Here is a 27,162-nt window from a genome sequence, read left to right on the forward strand (position 1 = left end):
GTATTATAGTAGTTATATTCCTGTACATAGGAGGCAGTATTATAGTAGTTATAGTCTTGTACATAGGAGCAGTATTATAGTAGTTATAGTCTTGTACATAGGAGCAGTATTATAGTAGTTATAGTCTTGTACATAGGAGCAGTATTATAGTAGTTATATTCTTGTACATAGGAGGCAGTATTATAGTAGTTATATTCTTGTACATAGGAGGCGGTATTATAGTAGTGATATTCCTGTACATAGGAGCAGTATTATAGTAGTTATATTCTTGTATATAGGAGCAGTATTATAGTAGTTATATTCTTGTATATAGGAGCAGTATTATAGTAGTTATATTCTTGTATATAGGAGCAGTATTATAGTAGTTATATTCTTGTATATAGGAGGCAGTATTATAGTAGTTATATTCTTGTACATAGGAGCAGTATTATAGTAGTTATATTCTTGTACATAGGAGCAGTATTATAGTAGTTATATTCTTGTACATAGGAGCAGTATTATAGTAGTTATATTCTTGTATATAGGAGCAGTATTATAGTAGTTATATTCTTGTACATAGGAGCAGTATTATAGTAGTTATATTCTTGTAAATAAGAGCAGTAATATAGTAGTTATATTCTTGTACATAGGAGCAGTATTATAGTAGTTATATTCTTGTACATAGGAGCAGTATTATAGTAGTTATATTCTTGTACATAGGAGCAGTATTATAGTAGTTATATTCTTGTACATAGGAGCAGTATTATAGTAGTTATATTCTTGTACACAGGAGCAGTATTATAGTAGTTATATTCCTGTACATAGGAGCAGTATTATAGTAGTTATATTCTTGTACATAGGAGCAGTATTATAGTAGTTATATTCTTGTACATAGGAGCAGTATTATAGTAGTTATATTCTTGTATATAGGAGGCAGTATTATAGTAGTTATATTCTTGTACATAGGAGCAGTATTATAGTAGTGATATTCCTGTACATAGGAGCATTATTATAGTAGTTATATTCCTGTACATAGGAGCAGTATTATAGTAGTTATATTCTTGTACATAGGAGGCAGTATTATAGTAGTTATATTCTTGTACATAGGAGCAGTATTATAGTAGTTATATTCTTGTACATAGGAGCAGTATTATAGTAGTTATATTCTTGTACATAGGAGCAGTATTATAGTAGTTATATTCTTGTACATAGGAGGCAGTATTATAGTAGTTATATCCTTGTACATAGGAGCAGTATTATAGTAGTTATATTCTTGTACATAGGAGCAGTATTATAGTAGTTATATTCTTGTACATAGGAGGCAGTATTATAGTAGTTATATTCTTGTACATAGGAGCAGTATTATAGTAGTTATATTCTTGTACATAGGAGCAGTATTATAGTAGTTATATTCCTGTACATAGGAGCAGTATTATAGTAGTTATATTCTTGTACATAGGAGCAGTATTATAGTAGTTATATTCCTGTACATAGGAGGCAGTATTATAGTAGTTATATCCTTGTACATAGGAGCAGTATTATAGTAGTTATATTCTTGTACATAGGAGCAGTATTATAGTAGTTATATTCTTGTACATAGGAGGCAGTATTATAGTAGTTATATCCTTGTACATAGGAGCAGTATTATAGTAGTTATATTCTTGTACATAGGAGCAGTATTATAGTAGTTATATTCTTGTACATAGGAGGCAGTATTATAGTAGTTATATTCTTGTACATAGGAGCAGTATTATAGTAGTTATATTCTTGTACATAGGAGCAGTATTATAGTAGTTATATTCTTGTACATAGGAGCAGTATTATAGTAGTTATATTCCTGTACATAGGAGCATTATTATAGTAGTTATATTCTTGTACATAGGAGGTAGTATTATAGTAGTTATATTCCTGTACATAGCAGGCAGTATTATAGTAGTTATATTCCTGTACATAGCAGGCAGTATTATACTTTTGGCTGTACTTAGCTTTTCTGCAGTAAAGATATTCCGGTCTATTTGCTGAACACATAAAGTGCATTATTACTCAGCAGAAGGCAACATGGAGCACAGATGAAAACATCTCCCAAGGAAAGAAAATATAAAATCAATGCCCTATGATGGGTGGGATAGTAATAATAATAATAATAATAATAATAAGCAATTTAGCAAAATCAGTAATAAAACATTTTTTCCAGGTGAAACCTAAGACATTCCTGCTCCGGTCCTGTATATCCCGACACGGACTAGAAGCTATTGAATGTATTTGCAGCGCCTCCCGTCTGCTGCACGCTGCCTCGTCACACGTTGCAGACCTCTTTGGCAGTTGCTAAACTAAAAATGGCTGCCATCTTGGCGTCCTCATCGCAAACAGTCTGGTAACTAAGCAACCGGACAATTTTAGAAAGTTGGCAAAACCGGGAACATACAAAATAGCAAACACAGGTGCAAAAATCTGCCTGATCATCTCTTCCCCCCCCCCCCCCCCCATGGGGAATTCTGGGAAAAGACATGCAAATGAGCCAAGGTTTTTAATCTCTCTCCAAGTCCCATTTGCTGTAGTAATCAGTCTGTAACGCACAGCAGGATGAAATCACACGCGGTCGGGGAAGATGGTCCCGATAGCGGCTCTGACCCTTCATATTTAATGCATGACACATCTAGACCGCTCCGTTTGATGTTTCCCAACACGTGCTCCCCTCATGGGGTAGTTGTGACGGCTTAACCCCCAGCTCCTCCATTACAAATATGTGGTTGAGCAACATTCCCCCATGTTTAAAGTAAGGGACAACCACTCCAAGCAGGCTGGCCGTGAACCTTCTCTGCCTCCGGAGTCCTGCAGCCTTTTGTGTCCCAGTTATGGAGAAAATCCCATAGGGACAATATGAAAAGAAAGTATACGGAAAACAAAGTGTAGGCGAGTGAGCAAATCTGAGAAAAGCAGACACAGGCGGAGATGTGAGAAGAGGGTGTTAATCAGCTGAAAGGCAGAGACGGCCAGTAATGGAAAAACACATCATGAAGACAAAAACATTGCAAAACGATATGAAAACATTCAAAACGAGGGGAAGGAGCACTTAATGCAGCTGGAGTACACACACAATGTAAAGGGATGCATCCTGTACTGCAGAAATACAAGCAACAAACATATAAAAAACAAGCATGCCTACCGTTGTACGATACAATGGTAGGATAGTCACTGAACTTCCCCTCTAAAAGAAAGAAAAAAACAAAAAAAAGGGTCAGTAAATGTACGACAAGCATTAAAGCTGCAGTCCTGAACTGGAGCGACATGCCGCAGGACTCTGGGAAAGCTGGGTGACCATCGCTGTGGTAGCAGTAATGGCCATCATCTTGGGGGTCACCCAGCTTTCTCAGAAAAAGACTAAATCAAAGCCCCAAATTATCTATAGCAGGAGACAAAAGAAGGAACTTTGATTTGTTACTTTGTTGCAGTGACCACATGATACTAGGTTACATTTCGATGCATAAATATGAAATTCTATACAATAGAGCTTAAAGGAACGGCACTTACAGCTAAACAAATCACGTTTTTCCCCCCAATAAAAGGGTTAAAGCGATGGCGGGCTGGTGGGGGTGGGGGCTTGTCAGTCTCCCTGTGACGACAGCCAGCACGCCCCAGTGTAACATTTTCCAGATGTGGTAGACAGAAGCAGACTTGTTCCGTGCACACTGGAAGCTGAGATTGCCCGGAGATAATTGGGAATTCCTGAATCCTGGCCAAAGTCTGCTTATAGACCCTTGGAAGACATAGGACACGTCGCTGCTAGGGAAACCGCAGGGCGGAACCAGAGCACTAAAGACAAGGATCCTATAAGGATCCGGTGTGTGGACAGACGTCCGTCAGGCAGGTAGAGGGCAGCATCCAATCTACAGACAATGTGGGAAATCGGTAAAGGGCTAAAACAATCGGAGACAAAATAGGAATTTAAACTTTTCCATCTATATTATCTACCCCATCTGCAGAAACCTGAATCTGCACCCACAATACAGAATCCTTTGCAAATGCTGTAGGTACAGATAGTACTGCCTCCCCGTCTCCTCCTGTAAATGATGTAGGTACAGATAGTACTGCCTCCCCGTCTCCTCCTGTAAATGATGTAGGTACAGATAGTACTGCCTCCCTGTCTCCTCCTGTAAATGATGTAGGTACAGATGGTACTGCCTCCCTGTCTCTCCCTGTAAATGATGTAGGTACAGATAGTACTGCCACCCCGTCTCCTCCTGTAAATGATGTAGGTGCAGATAGTACTGCCGCCCCGTCTCCTCCTGTAAATGATGTAGGTACAGATAGTACTGCCGCCCCGTCTCCTCCTGTAAATGATGTAGGTGCAGATAGTACTGCCTCCCTGTAAATGATGTAGGTACAGATAGTACTGCCTCCCTGCAAATGCTGTAGGTACAGATAGTACTGCCTCCCTGTCTATGATGTAGGTACAGATAGTACTGCCTCCCTGTCTATGATGTAGGTACAGATAGAACTGCCTCCCTGTCTATGATGTAGGTACAGATAGTACTGCCTCCCTGCAAATGCTGTAGGTACAGATAGTACTGCCTCCCTGTCTATGATGTAGGTACAGATAGAACTGCCTCCCTGTCTCTCCCTGTCTATGATGTAGGTACAGATAGTACTGCCTCCCTGTCTCTCCCTGTCTATGATGTAGGTACAGATAGAACTGCCTCCCTGTCTATGATGTAGGTACAGATAGAACTGTCTCCCTGTCTCTCCCTGTAAATGATGTACTGCCGCCCCGTCTCCTCCTGTAAATGATGTAGGTACAGATAGTACTGCCGCCCCGTCTCCTCCTGTAAATGATGTAGGTACAGATAGTACTGCCGCCCCGTCTCCTCCTGTAAATGATGTAGGTGCAGATAGTACTGCCTCCCTGTAAATGATGTAGGTACAGATAGTACTGCCTCCCTGCAAATGCTGTAGGTACAGATAGTACTGCCTCCCTGTCTATGATGTAGGTACAGATAGTACTGTCTCCCTGTCTATGATGTAGGTACAGATAGAACTGCCTCCCTGTCTATGATGTAGGTACAGATAGTACTGCCTCCCTGCAAATGCTGTAGGTACAGATAGTACTGCCTCCCTGTCTATGATGTAGGTACAGATAGAACTGCCTCCCTGTCTCTCCCTGTCTATGATGTAGGTACAGATAGTACTGCCTCCCTGTCTCTCCCTGTCTATGATGTAGGTACAGATAGAACTGCCTCCCTGTCTATGATGTAGGTACAGATAGTACTGCCTCCCGGTCTATGATGTAGGTACAGATAGTACTGCCTCTCTGCAAATGCTGTAGGTACAGATAGTACTGCCTCCCTGTCTCTCCCTGTCTATGATGTAGGTACCGATAGTACTGCCTCTCTGTCTATGATGTAAGTACAGATAGTACTGCCTCCCGGTCTATGATGTAAGTACAGATAGTACTGCCTCCCGGTCTATGATGTAGGTACAGATAGTACTGCCTCCCTGTCTCTCCCTGTCTATGATTTAGGTACAGATAGAACTGCCTCCCTGTCTCTCCCTGTCTATGATGTAGGTACAGATAGTACTGCCTCCCTGTCTATGATGTAGGTACAGATAGAACTGCCTCCCTGTCTCTCCCTGTCTATGATGTAGGTACAGATAGTACTGCCTCCCCGTCTATGATGTAGGTACAGATAGTACTGCCTCTCTGTCTAGGATGTAGGTACAGATAGTACTGCCTCCCTGTCTAGGATGTAGGTACAGATAGTACTGCCTCCCTGTCTAGGATGTAGGTACAGATAGTACTGCCTCCCTGTCTATGATGTAGGTACAGATAGTACTGCCTCCCTCTGTCTATGATGTAGGTACAGATAGTACTGCCTCCTTGTCTTGCCCTGTAAATTATGTGTAGCATCCTAGAACTATACCAAAATAAATGATAGCAATGACGAAGTAACATCCATTTCAGTCTTAAAATATCATTGCGCTCTAAAACGTCTAACTCTCAAATAACTGGTTTCAGCAGTTCAGCCCATGGGCCGGTAAGTGTCTCAGGTGACAGCAGACGCAGCACCCCCCCCTCCCCCGAGTGATGGAAGTCACCGACACCAGGCCTCCGCGCTGCGCCATGCATCACATTTATCAGGCTACAACCGGCCATCAGTGAGAGCGTCTGCTCCTGGAACCGACGCCTCGGGGAGAATATACATAGGAGGATAGCCATGGATAAGATACAGTGTGTACAAGGATAGCCCATCCCCAGCATACCCCTAGGAGCAGATAGCTATCCGCTGAAAGGATCCTTCTGATCGCCGGGTTAATGGGCTGAGGGGGTTCAGCCGTCTCAGGTCTATGGTGGCTTTAGCTGCAGTAACATCAGACGTCCCTGAGGAGCCGCTGATTGCCGGCATCGCTCCATTACTCTGACCTATGGATTACACACAGAAAAACACAGTATGGTGTCCCCAGGTACGGAAGTCCCTGCACTGGAACAACACGTTACTAGGACACAGACAGGTCCTCTGGAGGGGACTATGGACCTCACCCACCTCAGTGTCAGTCTGCAGCCTAACACAGGGTAAAGCTAATGGCAGGACCTTTACTCGTGCACCCCAGAGGGTTTTCTTTAAGGGTCTACCTAACCCAAATCCCCCACATTTCTTGCTTAAGATGAATGATTTACAACTGCAAACAGAGTCCTACAAGGAGGTTTCTGCGAGCTGCCCCCCCGCCAACGAGTCCGTCCAGCCTGATCGCTGAAGAAGACGACAAAAGGGTGGACACCTCATGGGCGACATACAGAACGTCAGTCATTCCACCATTTTTCAATACCCCAAAAAATCTCCACCCGTGTAGTGTCTGCACACTGAATGCAGCAAGGAACAGTGTCTAAGGGCGTATAAACTTTTGCAATCACATGCCAATAAATGGAGTCTTGTGCTCCTATTGGCTCAATGCATGAATCCTGATATATTTGTGCAATCAGCCCCTTATGTGCGGAGAGCTCCCCGTGGCGAGGGTTACACTCCTGTTACGTCTCCGACAGACACGTGACGGATGCTTTCCTTGGATAAATGAATTTTGTTTTATACTTGAATTTACTACTTTACGCATAAAAAAAAGCCATCAATCAGCGCGTTCTCCAATAATCCGTCGCCGTCTGTGAATGGCTCCCGCCGAGCCGCGCAGTCCCCGGTGGCAGAGACACAAATCACACTGAATCATGTAAGAGGTGAAAAGCAATTAAGCTTGAGAAATAAACAGTTATTAGGAGCTCTTGTAAGGCGAGTTACTGCAGATCGCAACGCAAGGAGTTAACCCCTTCACTGACGGACGGAAGACTTGTGGCGCCCCCTCTGTGACAACCCCCACTTTGACCAGCGTCTGCACCACCTCAAATGAAGGGCTCATCAGTACAAAGAATCAGAGTACAGCATGATAGGAGCGGGCGCCGGGTCCAGAGTCTGAGATCAGTATGAAACATGATCAATATGTGAAGAGCCCGTGTGCTGCGCGCCGCCCCAGACAGACACTGCGCGCCGCCCCAGACACACACTGCGCCCCGCCCCAGACAGACATACTGCGCGCCGCCCCAGACACACACTGCGCGCCGGCCCAGACAGACGTACTGCGCGCCGCCCCAGACACACACTGCGCGCCGCCCCAGACACACACTGCGCGCCGCCCCAGACACACACTGCGCGCCGCCCCAGACACACACTGCGCGCCGGCCCAGACACACACTGCGCGCCGGCCCAGACAGACGTACTGCGCGCCGGCCCAGACAGACGTACTGCGCGCCGGCCCAGACAGACGTACTGCGCGCCGGCCCAGACAGACGTACTGCGCGCCGGCCCAGACAGACGTACTGCGCGCCGGCCCAGACAGACGTACTGCGCGCCGGCCCAGACAGACGTACTGCGCGCCGGCCCAGACAGACATACTGCGCGCCGGCCCAGACAGACATACTGCGCGCCGGCCCAGACAGACATACTGCGCGCCGCCCAGACAGACACTGCGCGCCGCCCGGGCCCACACCTATCTCTAGTACGGACTTCCCAAAGTGAACAACAAGACCCCACTGCGCATGCGCAGCTGCCCTCCATTCATTTCTGTCGGAGGTCCAAAAATAGCAAGCGCTGGCTCGTCCATGTTTGACAGTCCCATAGTCCCATAGGACTTGCGCACTGCACTCTCCACTTATTACGATGGGACCTCAGAAAATAGGCGAGCGCGCTCACTCGGCTATTTTCAAGACTCCCGTAGACGTGAACGGAGGGCACGCCCCACACATGTGCGGTGAGCTCTTGTTCACTTTGAGGGTCACAGAGGAGGGTGAAATCCGTGACACAAGCCTCACGCAGAAGACGCGGAGTTCTCGGTCAGTTCCCCGCTCTCATGGGCAGGAATACTCTGCGTCTGGATTCTACAAAATCTCATTCACACACTAAGGAAAAAACCTGCACAGATTTGATATCCGCAGCAGGACAAGTTATGTTGCAGATTCTCATCACGGATTTCGCCCTCGCCAGCGCAGAGGGTCCAGCACCACGCAGCAGAGCTCGGCAGCGTTTCTGCGGAGGTGCACTTAAACTTGGTCATGGTAAAGGGTTAATTACTCACAAGATTAAATCCTGTAAGAGAGCGTGGCCCTTGCGTCACTCGACTCTCACTGCTGCGGTTAAAAATTCATTAATGACAGCAGATTAGTATTATGTCTCTGCCTTAATTAAAGAGGCCGCGGAACTGCATTTTAAGCAGCCATGTCATTTTCTAAATGACACGGCTTCATTACAAAGGGAACTACAACCGCGCAACATGACACACTCTCCTTCTTTTCCCCTCGATGACAGGCGGGCGGCACGCGTTAATTTTTAATTCACCTCCATGAAATATTCAGCCGCCCGGTACGGGGGATAATATTTCCGCAGGTAAGTGGCCGTCATTTGGGAAAGGATTCAGTTGCTGCCGAGGAAGGAGAGGTCGGAGTGACGCCACCACTCGCCCCCGGGAACGCTTCACGTCAGGCAAAGTGAAATGACAGACCAATTCGTAGCTCGATGGAAATTAGGAAACTTAACCTTAAAATTCGGGGCCGCAACAAGAAACAGGACCCCACAGCAAAATTTGTCCCCGCTCCAGCAGCAAGGCCAGAACAGGAAAGGTTTAGGATTATTTCTTAAAGGGGTTCTCCGGAAATAGCACCACAAGTGCCAGCAGCCTGCACCGGGCCTCGCGGACTCCGATTTCTCCATCTTCTGGCGCTGCATGGGCATGGTCACATACTCCGCTGCAGCCAACCAGTGCGGGGACCGGAAAATGGAGACATCGGAGGCTGCGCAGAGAACCGGAGCGGCGGGGAGCAGGACCTTAGCTTAGTAGGGCAGGCTGCTGGTACTTGGTAAAATAGCATTATTACCAGAGAAACCCTTTAATGCACAAGGATAATGCACACAGTGATGTCACAGTACAGAGATAATACACTGTGACATCACTGTGTGCATTATCTCTGCACTGTGACATCACTGTGACATCACTGTGCGTACTAGCCCTGTACAGTGACATCACTGTGCGTACTAGCCCTGTACAGTGACATCACTGTGCGTACTAGCCCTGTACAGTGACATCACTGTGCGTACTAGCCCTGTACAGTGACATCACTGTGCGTACTAGCCCTGTACAGTGACATCACTGTGCGTACTAGCCCTGTACAGTGACATCACTGTGCGTACTAGCCCTGTACAGTGACATCACTGTGCGTACTATCCCTGTACAGTGACATCACTGTGCGTACTATCCCTGTACAGTGACATCACTGTGCGTACTATCCCTGTACAGTGACATCACTGTGCGTACTATCCCTGTACAGTGACATCCCTGTGCGTACTATCCCTGTACAGTGACATCACTGTGCGTACTATCCCTGTACAGTGACATCCCTGTGCGTACTATCCCTGTACAGTGACATCACTGTGCGTACTATCCCTGTACAGTGACATCACTGTGCGTACTATCCCTGTACAGTGACATCACTGTGCGTACTATCCCTGTACAGTGACATCACTGTGCGTACTATCCCTGTACAGTGACATCACTGTGCGTACTATCCCTGTACAGTGACATCACTGTGCGTACTATCCCTGTACAGTGACATCACTGTGCGTACTATCCCTGTACAGTGACATCACTGTGCGTACTATCCCTGTACAGTGACATCACTGTGCGTACTATCCCTGTACAGTGACATCACTGTGCGTACTATCCCTGTACAGTGACATCACTGTGCGTACTATCCCTGTACAGTGACATCACTGTGCGTACTATCCCTGTACAGTGACATCACTGTGCGTACTATCCCTGTACAGTGACATCACTGTGCGTACTATCCCTGTACAGTGACATCACTGTGCGTACTATCCCTGTACAGTGACATCACTGTGCGTACTATCCCTGTACAGTGACATCACTGTGCGTACTATCCCTGTACAGTGACATCACTGTGCGTACTATCCCTGTACAGTGACATCACTGTGCGTACTATCCTTGTACAGTGACATCACTGTGCGTACTATCCTTGTACAGTGACATCACTGTGCGTACTATCCTTGTACAGTGACATCACTGTGTGTACTATCCTGTACAGTGACATCACTGTGTGTACTATCCTGTACAGTGACATCACTGTGTGTACTATCCCTGTACAGTGACATCACTGTGTGTACTATCCCTGTACAGTGACATCACTGTGTGTACTATCCCTGTACAGTGACATCACTGTGTGTACTATCCTGTACAGTGACATCACTGTGTGTACTATCCTGTACAGTGACATCACTGTGTGTACTATCCTGTACAGTGACATCACTGTGTGTACTATCTCTGTACTGTGACATCACTGTGTGTATCATCCCTGTACAGTGACATCACTGTGTTTATTATCCCTGTACTGTGACATCACTGTGTTTATTATCCCTGTACTGTGACATCACTGTGTTTATTATCCCTGTACTGTGACATCACTGTGTGTATTATCTCTGTACTGTGACATCACTGTGTGTATTATCCCTGTACTGTGACATCACTGTGTTTATTATCCCTGTACTGTGACATCACTGTGTGTATTATCTCTGTACTGTGACATCACTGTGTTTATTATCTCTGTACTGTGACATCACTGTGTGCATTATCTCTGCACTGTGATGAGAATGCACACAGTGATGTCACAGTGCAGGGATAATGCACACAGTGATGTCACAGTGCAGGGATAATACACACAGTGATGTCACAGTACAGAGATAATGCACACAGTGATGTCACAGTACAGAGATAATGCACACAGTGATGTCACAGTACAAAGATAATACACACAGTGATGTCACAGTACAGAGATAATGCACACAGTGATGTCACAGTACAGGGATAATACACACAGTGATGTCACAGTATAGGGATAATGCACACAGTGATGTCACAGTACAGGGATAATACACACAGTGATGTCACAGAGCAGAGATAATGCACACAGTGATGTCACAGTACAGGGATAATACACACAGTGATGTCACAGTGCAGAGATAATGCACACAGTGATGTCACAGTACAGGGGTAATGCACACAGTGATGTCACAGAGCAGGGGTCGGTGCTGCTATGGCTTATGAGTTGCCCTTATCCTATTATACTAAGGGTCTTCTGTGAGGCCACAACGGATCGGCCTTCTATTGACCTCAAAAGAAATAACCCAAAAATGTAGGCGCTCGGATGACCTGGCTGGACCATTCGGGATCATATAATGGGGTGGAGAACCGAGGGTCCAGGTCCTGAGAACAGCCCCCCTGTAAATCCTGGGGCTGAATTTTCTCAGGAGCTGGGCTCCTTTACCCCTCATTATCTGATCCCGAAGAACCAGTCCAAGTGACACTGAGTGCAGGGAGATTTACACCCGGGAGGCAGGATTATTTAGCCGCCATCGCAGTGAATGATGGCCTTGTGTTCTCACACAACCAGCGCTGGCCTGGGAACGTCGCTCAGACGGACAGGACGCAAGAATGAAGAGGCTCAGAAAACAAACAAGATTTATGGCCCTCCGTGCCGCTCTCCCATGAAAAACGCTGCTGCATCAGAACAAAAGTGCTCAGCAGCATATATCACGCTATACCGCCATCTCCCTCCGGGTATGGACATGCCCCATCCCAGGGTCCTCCGCGCCCGCCTGCGTGTTGGCATTCGCTATGCCCAAGGCGTTCGTCAGCCATGGAGAACGTACATCCGCCGTGAATGCTCTTTCCATAGTGCGGTACAATAGGTAGATCCATAGAGCAGGTAAACACTGGCAGGGGAGACGGGAGACGGCAGACGGCATGTCATGTTCTGCCACCCATGGTGCAATCCGGTTCGACGCCTTTTAACTGCGTAAACGCTGGCGTCGAGATAAAATCACGCGGAAAGTAATATCAGCTGAGATGGAGATTGCAGGACCTTGGCGGCACCACAACTCCCATCATGTCTCCTGGAAGACTCCGCGCACCTGCTCCTTTGGAGGAGTCAGTTCTGAGTACAGCGCTGAGTACGAGGCCGGACCCATGCACAGTATTAATGCATTCACCATCACACGGCCTGCACCAGCGGCACATGAGCGAACGCCCATCATCACCAGCGGACGGCATATGGGGGATAATCTGCAAGACCGAGAGGCAACGTCTTGTGTGGATTAATCCGGAGGCTTTAGCTGGTGTTAAACGGAGGGTGATGCAGGACATTAGATTAATGGGGGGTTAATCCAAGAGCGACACAAGGACCACGAGATTAGCCGGCTACTGACAGGATGGAGGTCAAAGGTCAGAGCCTGCAAAATAGGAGGATTATCTGCACCGCGAGAACACCTGGAAGGATATCAGAGACATGGCGCTACAGGATACTGACACGCCGACACTCGGGGTACGGGATAATGACACTCGGGGTACAGGATAATGACACTCGGGGTACAGGATAATGACGCTGACACTCGGGGTACAGGATAAAGACGCTGACACTCGGGGTACAGGATAATGACACAGACACTCGGGGTACAGGATAATGACACAGACACTCGGGGTACAGGATAATGACGCAGACACTCGGGGTACAGGATAATGACGCAGACACTCGGGGTACAGGATAATGACACACACTCGGGGTACAGGATAATGACACACACTCGGGGTACAGGATAATGACACAGACACTCGGGGTACAGGATAATGACGCTGACACTCGGGGTACAGGATAATGACGCTGACACTCGGGGTACAGGATAATGACGCTGACACTCGGGGTACAGGATAATGACGCTGACACTCGGGGTACAGGATAATGACGCTGACACTGGGGGTACAGGATAATGACGCTGACACTGGGGGTACAGGATAATGACGCTGACACTGGGGGTACAGGATAATGACGCTGACACTTGGGGTACAGGATAATGACGCTGACACTGGGGGTACAGGATAATGACGCTGACACTGGGGGTACAGGATAATGACGCTGACACTGGGGGTACAGGATAATGACGCTGACACTGGGGGTACAGGATAATGACGCTGACACTCTGGGTACAGGATAATGACGCTGACACTCGGGGTACAGGATAATGACGCTGACCCTCGGGGTACAGGATAATGACGCTGACCCTCGGGGTACAGGATAATGACGCCGACACTCGGGGTACAGGATAATGACGCTGACACTCGGGGTACAGGATGATGACACTGACACTTGGGGTACAGGATAATGACGCTGACACTCTGGGTACAGGATAATGACGCTGACACTCGGGGTACAGGATAAAATCCTACGGTTCTCATGCCCCTGGTACCAATCAGCTCCCCTTAACCCCTTAAGCATCACAGTCGCTGGTTTCGCCCAGGGAGGGTCCAGCTGCGTAAATCATGACAGGAGCCTTTTCTTCCGGACACAGAGTGATGGCCGCTGACGCTACAGGAGAGAGACGGAAGGAGGCGAAGACCGAAGAAGAACAGAAGATGGTTCCCCTCAATCCGCTGATCCCGCTTTCAGGAACGCAAGAAAATTTACGGCACATTGTTGGAAATTGACAGCTCTGAAATGCCTTTAGCCAATCGTATTATCTGGCTGAGGCGCTTTATGCCGCGCGCCTCGCTCTTTTCTGGGCTCTTCTATAATAAAAATAAAGAGGGGAGCGTGAAAAGAGCGGAGACAATGGCCTTTATGAATCTGTCTATAGATCAGCAATAAAACTTTCATCTTTTCCCCAGTGCGACATTTCACAGACAAATGACCAGAGTGAAGACCGAGCCAAAAGACGCCGGAGGAAAAGCCAGACAAACGCGCCTTGTATCTCGTCTTTAAGGCGGTCACCGTGTCCAAAGAAACTGAGCAACTTGTCAAGTAGAAAACCCTAATTTCACAGAGAATTGCGCAGTGGATGCCGTCACTTTTAGTTTAACTTAACCGAAACATCAAACAGAAAACTAAGCAGTAAAATAAACAAGACGGTCGAGTAACCTGCCGATGGACCCGGCGCTATTATACGGCAGCGATCCTCTACAGGAAGACGGCAGATGATGGACCCGGCGCTATTATACGGCAGCAATCCTCTACAGGAAGACGGCAGATGATGGACCCGGCGCTATTATACGGCAGCGATCCTCTACAGGAAGACGGCAGATGATGGACCCGGCGCTATTATACGGCAGCGATCCTCTACAGGAAGACGGCAGATGATGGACCCAGCGCTATTATACGGCAGCGATCCTCTACAGGAAGACGGCAGATGATGGACCCGGCGCTATTATACGGCAGCGATCCTCTACAGGAAGACGGCAGATGATGGACCCGGCGCTATTATACGGCAGATGATGGACCCGGCGCTATTATACGGCAGCAATCCTCTACAGGAAGACGGCAGATGATGGACCCGGCGCTATTATACGGCAGCAATCCTCTACAGGAAGACGGCAGATGATGGACCCGGCGCTATTATACAGCAGCGATCCTCTACAGGAAGACGGCAGATAATGGACCCAGCGCTATTAAACGGCAGCGATCCTCTACAGGAAGACGGCAGATGATGGACCCAGCGCTATTATACGGCAGCAATCCTCTACAGGAAGACGGCAGATGATGGACCCAGCGCTATTATACGGCAGATGATGGACCCGGCGCTATTATACGGCAGCGATCCTCTACAGGAAGACGGCAAATGATGGACCCAGCGCTATTTTACGGCAGATGATGGACCCGGCGCTATTATACGGCAGCGATCCTCTACAGGAAGACGGCAGATGATGGACCCGGCGCTATTATACGGCAGATGATGGACCCGGAGCTATTATACGGCAGATGATGGACCCGGAGCTATTATACGGCAGCGATCCTCTACAGGAAGACGGCAGATGATGGACCCGGCGCTATTATACGGCAGCGATCCTCTACAGGAAGACGGCAGATGATGGACCCGGCGCTATTATACGGCAGCGATCCTCTACAGGAAGACGGCAGATGATGGACCCAGCGCTATTAAACGGCAGCGATCCTCTACAGGAAGACGGCAGATGATGGACCCGGTGCTATTAAACGGCAGCGATCCTCTACAGGAAGACGGCAGATGATGGACCCGGCGCTATTATACAGCAGCGATCCTCTACAGGAAGACGGCAGATAATGGACCCAGCGCTATTAAACGGCAGCGATCCTCTACAGGAAGACGGCAGATGATGGACCCAGCGCTATTATACGGCAGCGATCCTCTACAGGAAGACGGCAGATGATGGACCCGGCGCTATTATACAGCAGCGATCCTCTACAGGAAGACAGCAGATGATGGACCTGGCGCTATTATACGGCAGCGATCCTCTACAGGAAGACGGCAGATGATGGACCCGGCGCTATTATACGGCAGCGACCCTCTACAGGAAGACGGCAGATGATGGACCCGGTGCTATTAGGGTTCAATCACACGTCTGCAAAATGAGTCTGCATCCGTTCTGCAATTTAGCGGAACAGGCGCGGACCCATTCATTTCCAATGTACCCGGAATGTGCTGTCCGCAACCGCAAAAAAATAGAACATGTCCTACTCTTGTCCGCAATTGCGGACAAGTAAAGGCATTTTCTATGAGAGTGCCGGCGATGTGCGGTCCGCAAAATGCAGAACGCACATTGCCGGTGTTTGTGTTTTGCGGATCTGCAATTTGCATATCTGCAAAACACATACGGACGTGTGAATGGACCCTTATACGGCAGCGATCCTCTACAGCAGGGATCAGCAACCTTCGGCACTCCAGGTGTTGTGAAACTACATCTCCCATCATGCACATGATGCTTGGCTGTTCTCTGAACTCCCATAGAAGTGAAAGCAGCATGCTGGGAGTTGTAGTTTGACAACAGCTGGAGTGCCGAAGGTTGCTGATCCCTGCTCTACAGGAAGACGGCAGCCACCTGACCCAGCGACATTATACAAACCGCGGCTATAGGAATACGGCAGATGATGGACCCAGCGCTATTATACGGCAGCGATCCTCTACAGGAAGACGGCAGCCGCCTGATCCGGCGCTATTATACGGCAGCAATCCTCTACAGGAAGACGGCAGATGATGGACCCAGTGCTATTAAACCTTAGCGATCCTCTACAGGAAGACGGCAGCCGTCTGATCCGGCACTATTATACGGCAGCGATCCTCTACAGGAAGACGGCAGATGATGGACCCAGCGCTATTATACGGCAGCAATCCTCTACAGGAAGAAGGCAAATGATGGACCCAGCGCTATCAAACGGCAGCGATCCTCTACAGGAAGACGGCAGCCGCCTGATCCGGCACTATTATACGGCAGCGATCCTCTACAGGAAGACGGCAGATGATGGATCCAGCGCTATCATACGTCAGCGATCCTCTACAGGAAGACGGCAGATGATAGACCCAGCGCCATCATACGGCAGCGATCCTCTACAGGAAGACGGCAGCTGCCTGATCCGGCACTATTATACGGTAGCGATCCTCTACAGGAAGAAGGCAAATGATGGACCCAGCGCCATCATACGGCAGCGATCCTCTACAGGAAGACGGCAGCTGCCTGATCCGGCACTATTATACGGCAGCGATCCTCTACAGGAAGAAGGCAAATGATGGACCCAGCGCCATCATACGGCAGCGATCCTCTACAGGAAGACGGCAGCTGCCTGATCCGGCACTATTATACGGCAGCGATCCTCTACAGGAAGAAGGCAAATGATGGACCCAGCGCTATTATACGGCAGCGATCCTCTACAGGAAGACGGCAGCCCCCTGACCCAGCGCTATTATACGGTAGTGATTCCCTACAGGAATATGCATAGCAATACGGCAGCCAATGGACCAGGCGCTATTAAATGGCAGCCATCATCTACAGTAAAGAAATCAAAAAAATTGCCCCCACCAGATCTGTTACTATAGGTCAGGTTGTATAAGGCCATGTTCACATCTGCAGCATGCTTTCCGTTTTTATGTTCTAGTGAATAAAAAATTTTATAAAAAAAAAGCAAATGGCGCCCAACCAACAGACTATAATGGGGGCGTCATCCTCACCACATGCAGCACCTACAGAATGCTGAAACCCCCCTCAGATCCACACAGAGCAGTGGTCAGCAACATCCGGGACTACAGCAGTTGTGAAACTACAACTACCAGCATGGACACTTGCTTGGCCATTTTAAAAATAATACACGGTATAGACACAACGCTACAAACTGCTACAGAAACCGCCACACGGTGCACCTTACAGAAAACTAATAATCAATAAAATGAGATAGGATATGCCAGGGAGGTGCGATCCCCACCTTTGGGACCTGCACCTCTCTCCAAAACAGGCCCCCCCGTGCAAGCGCAGCCACCCTCTATTCACCGCTATGGGAGTTCCAAAAATAGCAGTGAATGGAGAGGCACCTGCGCAAGCACCGTATGCTATGCTCTGGCCGAGCATCTAATGAGCATGGGGTCTCCGATGGTTAGGATCTCAACATGCCTGATCCTATTATTTCTGGGGTGTCCCCTCTCCCCGTTCTGGACACATGCACTCACACCCGAATCGAGCATGCATGTGCACAGGGGAAGTAGAAGTGAGTGGTTGGCTGACCATTCTCTGAAGCGCATGTCCAGCGGATATCCCCCCCATGTCAAACCCACACACTTGCTCATGGGGCCGTTTTAGCCTAGACTCAGCATAGCGGAGGAATCCGTGTTTCTCCAGCCTCCCCATCCTACCCCGCGGCTCCGCGTCCTTGTCACACTTTCACTTTTCACAACTAATAAGGATTCACAAGGAGAAAAATGTCACCGCACCGGAGGGCGCGTCAGACTCCCGGAGACTTAAATACCACGATATTTAACCCCATCAGGTTGCATCTGCTGAGCTCTCCAGTCGCAGGAGGAACTGGATGTGACAAGAAACCCCGGCCTGACCGTACAATGGTCGGCCAGTAATAACCTGCGAAGCTGCACCGCCTCATGTCGGGAAATCCAGCTGCTGCCGAATTACACCGCCTCACACCCCCGGCCAGAGGAGCTGGAACACCAAGAAACGGCTCGCCTTCTCTCAATGGACCCCTCTTCCTTTAATGAGTAAACATCCTCATAGACCGCTTCCAACAGGGAGGAGGAAGCAGGATGTCGGACGCAAACGCTAAATTATGCCAGACGTTTTATGAGGGAATTACATCCTCAGACTTAAAGGGGAAATCCACATGAAATGGACGTGTCCGGGGGGGCTGGAGAGGGAGCTGCACACTGCGCCAGTCTGTAATCATGGGATTTACACCCAGTCCACATGTGGCCAATTTCACTAAGGCAAATCTGCAGCAATATCTGCACGTACCGAGGGCTTATTACACTGCACGTAGCGGGGAACCTATTACACTGCACGTAGCGGGGAACCTATTACACTGCACGTAGCGGGGAACCTATTACACTGCACGTAGCGGGGAACCTATTACACTGCACGTAGCGGGGAACCTATTACACTGCACGTAGCGGGGAACCTATTACACTGCACGTAGCGGGGAACCTATTACACTGCACGTAGCGGGGAACCTATTACACTGCACGTAGCGGGGAACCTATTACACTGCACGTAGCGGGGAACCTATTACACTGCACGTAGCGGGGAACCTATTACACTGCACGTAGCGGGGAACCTATTACACTGCACGTAGCGGGGAACCTATTACACTGCACGTAGCGGGGAACCTATTACACTGCACGTAGCGGGGAACCTATTACACTGCACGTAGCGGGGAACCTATTACACTGCACGTAGCGGGGAACCTATTACACTGCACGTAGCGGGGAACCTATTACACTGCACGTAGCGGGGAACCTATTACACTGCACGTACCGGGGAACCTATTACACTGCACGTACCGGGGAACCTATTACACTGCACGTACCGGGGAACCTATTACACTGCACGTACCGGGGAACCTATTACACTGCACGTTCCGGGGAACCTATTACACTGCACGTACCGGGGAACCTATTACACTGCCCGTACCGGGGAACCTATTACACTGCCCGTACCGGGGAACCTATTACACTGCCCGTACCGGGGAACCTATTACACTGCCCGTACCGGGGAACCTATTACACTGCCCATACCGGGGAACCTATTACACTGCCCATACCGGGGAACCTATTACACTGCACGTACCGGGGAACCTATTACACTGCATGTACCGGGGAACCTATTACACTCTCCGTACCGGGGAACCTATTACACTACCCGTACCGGGGAACCTATTACACTGCCCGTACCGGGGAACCTATTACACTGCCCGTACCGGGGAACCTATTACACTGCCCGTACCGGGGAACCTATTACACTGCCCGTACCGGGGAACCTATTACACTGCCCGTACCGGGGAACCTATTACACTGCCCGTACCGGGGAACCTATTACACTGCACGTACCGGGGAACCTATTACACTGCACGTACCGGGGAACCTATTACACTGCACGTACCGGGGAACCTATTACACTCTCCGTACCGGGGAACCTATTACACTGCCCGTACCGGGGAACCTATTACACTGCCCGTACCGGGGAACCTATTACACTGCCCGTACCGGGGAACCTATTACACTGGGGACAGATACACTGCAGGTTATTACAATGGGTTCCTGCGGTTTGTCAGGTAGCAGACACTGTAGGGAGGTTCCGGGCTGCGATGAGTTAACAGTCATTATGTAGAATTACGCCGCCGTCCTGATTCATGGAGAAATTATTACAATTTGGGTTTAAGTGTCTTATAAAACCGAAAACTGACGGCAGAACAGGAAGAATAATTACAAAGCGGTTCTTACGGCGGTCGGATCCCTGGAGATGGCGGAATGATATCAGTAAGGTTACACGATGGGAGACGTGGCGCAGAGATCACAGACTGTATCGCACGAGAGGCTTAGAAACATCCTGTCAGCCACGATAAGGGGGCGCAGAATTCCGTGGTACTTCCTCCTCCTTAGGCCCCATAGCCTCTCGGCCTTTGCAGACTAGAGGTAAGTGACCTGCGGTCATCAGGTTAGTCCCGGATTACGGGATTATACAATTTCTGGTAACTATCGGAAAACGCTGCGGCAGGCGAGGCTCCGTAAGAGGCAGCGCCCCGAGACATGCGGCTGTCTAATCTCTCAGTGCTAAACATGCAAACGACTCATTAGCGCACTGCTGGCGAGCGGAGGGCAATTTACTTTTTATTCTGTTTGTGCTATTTTCCTCCGCAGAGCGATTCGCACGGATTCTGGCACAGAGAAGTGACTGGGAGACTGAGAGTTTTACTGCACCCAGGGAGCCGTCTGAATGGCGGGGATGACTTTATTACCGGGGGAAAGAGACATGAAAGGATCTGCTGGAGTTATAGGGCCTCCGAACACAGGAGTGAGAAGTGGAAGGTGGCGCAGAGACAAAGACACCAGGAACCGACCCCCAAGTGCAAGGATTCTCAAGTTTAACGACCCCGTCAACAATGCCGCAATTCCCCAAGACAAAGAGGAAGAGCGAGGATTCCCACTCTCCGCACAATGACCATTCAGAGGCCAAAGCCACCGCCTGACCGTCATGGAGGAGCAGCTGGCGGGTTTTATTAGGTGGCCACTAAACTCGTGGACTGGCACTGAGTCTCCGAGCTGTGATGTGGATGAAGGGCAGCGCAATTCTGTGGCAGAAACCCAAAGCTGACCCTCGGTTTTCTGCGATGTGCTGCAGATCTCCGCGAGGTTCAGCCCCACTGCGATTCTAGAGCGCTAATCCTCGGCGGCGGCTGCTACTCGTTTCCGCTACAAAAACCCACCAACTGCATGTGAACGGAGCTGCAGAAAATGCGGTCTGACGGGCGTGTGTGAACAGACTGCAGGAGAGACCGCCAGGGCAAGAGATGAACCGCCTACAGGGAAACTACAACCCCCAGCGTGCGCTGAGGGCTCATGCACACAAACGTAGATTTTTTGTGGCTCGCGCACAGATCCATTCACTATCTGCCGTGTACCGTCCGCATCTGTACGTGCCTTCTGGGGCATCCGCAAAAATATAGGACATGTCCGAAACTTATCCGCATTAGGGAGGATAGGATGGTTCTATAGAGGCCAGGACGTTCCGTTCGGCAACACGCAGACCGCAAAACAGGCTATGGTCGTGTGCATGAGTCCTAAAATCCCCCAGAATCGAAAGGAGCATGCTGGGAGTTGTAGTTTCACAACAGCTGGTGAGCCAGAGGTTGCTGACCCCTGGTCTAGAAAACCTACACACCTATGGTTCTCCCAGAGGGCAAACTGGAGACAGAAAGCAACATTTTACAGGTTGTCTTCCAAATACGGCGCCACCCCTGTCCACAGGCCGTGTGCAGTACTGCAGCTCAGCCTCAGTCACCTCAATGGAGCTGCAATACCAGACACAGACCACGAGTAGGAGGAAGAAAGGAGGAGACGAGGAGAAGCTCAGTGCGCTAAGGACTTCTGCCGGATCAGAACCTGCGCTTTCATTTTATGGATCCGTTCCCGTGTTCAGGATTTTAGGTGGATTTCGGCAAAGAGTTTGCATAAAATACACGAACACATGGAGCCCCCCCCCCCCCCCCCATGCATGTCGGTGGAGTTTCCGCCACCCTGTCCACATGGGATGGAAAGTTTCACATGAAAGTCGCAGGGGGGAAAAAGACATAAGAACCTCATGCAGAAAAGCCGGTGAATCAGTGCATTAAACGTGACTAATCCCTGTATGGATCGGCGCTGAGCAAACTGCAGGTCCGCTGCTGAGCGTCGGCCTCCGATATCTGGTGCGGATCCAGTGTAAATAAGTGTCAGATTCGCAGTGAGTGCAGCTCTGGAGTATAATACAGGATGTAACTCAGGATCAGTACAGGATAAGTAATGTATGTACACAGTGACTGCACCAGCAGAATAGTGAGTGCAGCTCTGGAGTATAATACAGGATGTAACTCAGGATCAGTACAGGATAAGTAATGTATGTACACAGTGACTGCACCAGCAGAATAGTGAGTGCAGCTCTGGAGTATAATACAGGATGTAACTCAGGATCAGTACAGGATAAGTAATGTATGTACACAGTGACTGCACCAGCAGAATAGTGAGTGCAGCTCTGGAGTATAATACAGGATGTAACTCAGGATCAGTACAGGATAAGTAATGTATGTACACAGTGACTGCACCAGCAGAATAGTGAGTGCAGCTCTGGAGTATAATACAGGATGTAACTCAGGACCAGTACAGGATAAGTAATGTATGTACACAGTGACTGCACCAGCAGAATAGTGAGTGCAGCTCTGGAGTATAATACAGGATGTAACTCAGGATCAGTACAGGATAAGTAATGTATGTACACAGTGACTGCACCAGCAGAATAGAGAGTGCAGCTCTGGAGTATAATACAGTATGTAACTCAGGATCAGTGCAGGATAAGTAATGTATGTACACAGTGACTGCACCAGCAGAATAGTGAGTGCAGCTCTGGAGTATAATACAGGATGTAACTCAGGATCAGTAGAGGATAAGTAATGTATGTACACAGTGACTGCACCAGCAGAATAGTGAGTGCAGCTCTGGAGTATAATACAGGATGTAACTCAGGATCAGTACAGGATAAGTAATGTATGTACACAGTGACTGCAGCAGCAGAATAGTGAGTGCAGCTCTGGAGTATTATACAGGATGTAACTCAGGATCAGTACAGGATAAGTAATGTATGTACACAGTGACTGCACCAGCAGAATAGTGAGTGCAGCTCTGGAGTATAATACAGGATGTAAGATCAGTGATGTAATATTATACTTTCACATACTAGCCACCTTCTTATTTTGCTTTAACATGAAATTTTCCTTTAACCCTCGGTAACACCTGCCTGCCGCCCCCCCCCCCTCCCCCCATATACATACATATAGAATTTTTGGTAATTTTACCCTTGCCAGCTGCAGCCCCAGCAGATACAGACATGGTTAGTGGCTTAGTGTTGCGCTCAGGCTGTAGTCGTGAAATCATTTAACGTAAGGGTTTGTGTTCGGCTGACCCCAGCAGATGGCTTTGCGGAGACGCAGATAAGCTGGATGTTTGGGGCGTGGAATAATGCGTATGCATAAGACGCTGATATCTGCGTATTGATGAGCCGGCGTCCTGAGCACAGATGCAACCAATCTGATCCTAGATAAAACCGCGTCTGATAAGCGCATGTCATTCCTTCCGTCATGCTGTATGGGATCACCGCCTTCACCCTTGGCGCTCGTGTCTTCTGTCTTGGCCACATTACACAGAAATCTGTTTGTCTAACCCCGCCGATTAATACCGTACACGCTGCTTCAGCAACTTCCACTTCTGAATCTCGGAGGTGTCCAGATGGAGAAGGGTCTGAGCCGCCCCTATCAGGTGAGCGAGACAGCGGAAAACGGAAGCACGCCACACTCCTGTGAAGGGTTAAATCCACAGCGCTGTATCTTGACTGCTGTTGAAACGCAGGAAGAAGGCGCTGACAAGCTGCGAGGAGGTTTTCAGTAGGACCTGGCTGGAGGCCTGGACTTATCTCCTGATTCACGTCTCTGCTGGAGGAGAGGAGGACGGCGTTCATTGTGTCCACAACCAGAGTCGCAGTCAGCACGAGATGGCGGCGCAACTATCTGTCCAACTGATAGGAAGGTGTGAAGACGGAGATCACAGAGAGGTCAGCATGAAGGCTCTGCTATTATACAAGCTCCAGTGCGCTACCTGCATCCATTCACTAGAGATCAGCGGTGCCATCACTGAGAATGCCGCCTATCCATCACTAGAGATCAGCGGTGCCATCACTGAGAATGCCGTCTATCTATTCCCTAGAGATCAGCGGTGATATCACCGAGAATGCCGCCTATCCATCACTAGAGATCAGCGGTGCCATCACTGAGAATGCCGCCTATCTATTCCCTAGAGATCAGCGGTGACATCACTGAGAATGCCGCCTATCTATTCCCTAGAGATCATCGGTGCCATCACTGAGAATGCCGCCTATCTATTCCCTAGAGATCAGCGGTGACATCACTGAGAATGCCGCCTATCCAACACTAGAGATCAGCGGTGACATCACTGAGAATGCCGCCTATCTATTCCCTAGAGATCAGCGGTGCCATCACTGAGAATGCAGCCTATCCATCACTAGAGATCAGCAGTGCCATCACTGAGAATGCCGCCTATCTATTCCTTAGAGATCAGCGGTGCCATCACTGAGAATGCAGCCTATCCATCACTAGAGATCAGCGGTGACATCACTGAGAATGCCGCCTATCCATCACTAGAGATCAGCGGTGACATCACTGAGAATACCACCTATCTATTCCCTAGAGATCAGCGGGTGACATCACTGAGAATGCAGCCTATCCATTCACTAGAGATCAGCGGTGATATCACTGAGAATGCCGCCTATCACTAGAGATCAGCGGTGCCATCACTGAGAATGCCGGCTATCCATCACTAGAGATCAGCAGTGAAATCACTGAGAATGCTGTCTATCCGTTCACTAGAGATCAGCGGTGACATCACTGAGAATGCCGCCTATCTATTCCCTAGAGATCAGCGGTGCCATCACTGAGAATACCGCCTATCTATTCCCTAGAGATCAGCGGTGCCATCACTGAGAATGCTGCCTATCCATCACTAGAGATCAGCGGTGACATAACTGAGACTGCTGCCTAGCCATCACTAGAGATCAGCGGAGACATCACTCAGAATGCTGCCTATCCGTTCACTAGAGATCAGCGGTGCCATCACTGAGAATGCCGCCTATCCAGTCACTAGAGATCAGCGGTGACATCACTGAGAATGCCACCTATCCAGTCACTAGAGATCAGCGGTGACATCACTGAGAATGCCGCCTATCCATTACTAGAGATCAGCGGTGCCATCACTGAGAATGTCGCCTATCCATTACTAGAGATCAGCGGTGACATCACTGAGAATGCCACCTATCCAGTCACTAGAGATCAGCGGTGACATCACTGAGAATGCCGCCTATCCATTACTAGAGATCAGCGGTGCCATCACTGAGAATGCCGCCTATCCATTACTAGAGATCAGCGGTGACATCACTGAGAATGCAGCCTATCCATTCACTAGAGATCAGCGGTGCCATCACTGAGAATGCCGCCTATCCATCACTAGAGATCAGCAGTGACATCACTGGGAATGCCGCCTATCCATCACTAGAGATCAGCGGTGACATCACTGAGAATGCAGCCTTTCCATCACTAGAGATCAGCGGTCACACACATATCATGAGGCTGGCTATGGCGGGTGATACCTGACGGAGCGCGGTGGACGGTGGAACATCTGGCCGACCATCTAGAACTCATTACCTCCAGACACTTCAGTCTCACTGGCGGCTGCCGTCAGTGGAGTCAATGGGTGCAACGCAACCTGCAGCCGCCCAGATCTGCAAGGTCCATAGGAAATACCTCAATCTGAACAGGTCTGCATCCTGACGGGAGGACTGCAGGGACAACCCCCCACATCCAGACAGGAGTGACGGGAGGACTGCAGGGACAACCCCCCACATCCAGACAGGAGTGACGGGAGGACTGCAGGGACAACCCCGCACATCCTGACAGGAGTGACGGGAGGACTGCAGGGACAACCCCCCACATCCTGACAGGAGTGACGGGAGGACTGCAGGGACAACCCCGCACATCCTGACAGGAGTGACGGGAGGACTGCAGGGACAACCCCCCACATCCAGACAGGAGTGACGGGAGGACTGCAGGGACAACCCCCCACATCCAGACAGGAGTGACGGGAGGACTGCAGGGACAACCCCCCACATCCAGACAGGAGTGACGGGAGGACTGCAGGGACAACCCCCCACATCCTGACAGGAGTGACGGGAGGACTGCAGGGACAACCCCCCACATCCAGACAGGAGTGACGGGAGGACTGCAGGGACAACCCCCCACATCCAGACAGGAGTGACGGGAGGACTGCAGGGACAACCCCCCACATCCTGACAGGAGTGACGGGAGGACTGCAGGGACAACCCCCCACATCCAGACAGGAGTGACGGGAGGACTGCAGGGACAACCCCCCACATCCAGACAGGAGTGACGGGAGGACTGCAGGGACAACCCCCCACATCCAGACAGGAGTGACGGGAGGACTGCAGGGACAACCCCCCACATCCAGACAGGAGTGACGGGAGGACTGCAGGGACAACCCCCCACATCCAGACAGGAGTGACGGGAGGACTGCAGGGACAACCCCCCACATCCAGACAGGAGTGACGGGAGGACTGCAGGGACAACCCCCCACATCCAGACAGCGTTCCAGCAATAAACAAGTCAAATTAGCAAAATGAAAAAATATTACAAAAACTGACCAGAAAGAGCGTTTCCAGGGCGAGGGCGTACACTGCTGGTAATTAAAGGGTAAATGCAGCACAGAGCTGGTAGTACTGGTCTTGCACACCTCACTTTTGGAGACTGGGAGTTGTAGTCTCTCTGAACCCTACTGAATACACCAGCTGCAGGGGGCCCGGATACCGTAAGATGTCTGCAGTGAAAAGGGTTAGGGCGCGTTCACACACCGAATCTGTATCCCAGCATTCAGTCATACGAAACCATAGTGGGGGTCCGCACACCGACCCACTGGAGGATCTGTGACATACAAACCCCATCAGAAATCAAGTGAA

At 49.4% G+C, this 27,162-nt stretch overlaps 1 protein-coding gene and 1 long non-coding RNA gene across 4 annotated transcripts in view; one reads left to right on the top strand and one right to left on the bottom strand.

Moving 5' to 3' along the window:
• RXRA (retinoid X receptor alpha) overlaps window positions 1-27,162 on the bottom strand; it is a 129,790-nt gene that overhangs the window by 73,109 nt on the left and 29,519 nt on the right. For 2 of the 3 annotated variants that reach the window (XM_040406468.1, XM_040406466.1), the window contains exon 2: window positions 3,146-3,187. The exons of the other annotated variant lie outside the window; for it this stretch is intronic. In XM_040406468.1, the coding sequence (XP_040262402.1) occupies window positions 3,146-3,187 (42 nt within the window). The remainder of the gene's footprint in view (window positions 1-3,145; window positions 3,188-27,162) is intronic. 3 annotated transcript variants of the gene reach the window in all.
• Window positions 4,142-5,500, top strand: LOC120978237. The gene is made up of 3 exons (XR_005774039.1): window positions 4,142-4,190; window positions 5,303-5,347; window positions 5,453-5,500. It is a non-coding gene; the product is annotated as an uncharacterized LOC120978237 (long non-coding RNA).

The sequence above is a fragment of the Bufo bufo genome, chromosome 8 (genome assembly GCF_905171765.1).
Source record: "Bufo bufo chromosome 8, aBufBuf1.1, whole genome shotgun sequence".
Lineage (NCBI taxonomy): Eukaryota > Metazoa > Chordata > Amphibia > Anura > Bufonidae > Bufo > Bufo bufo.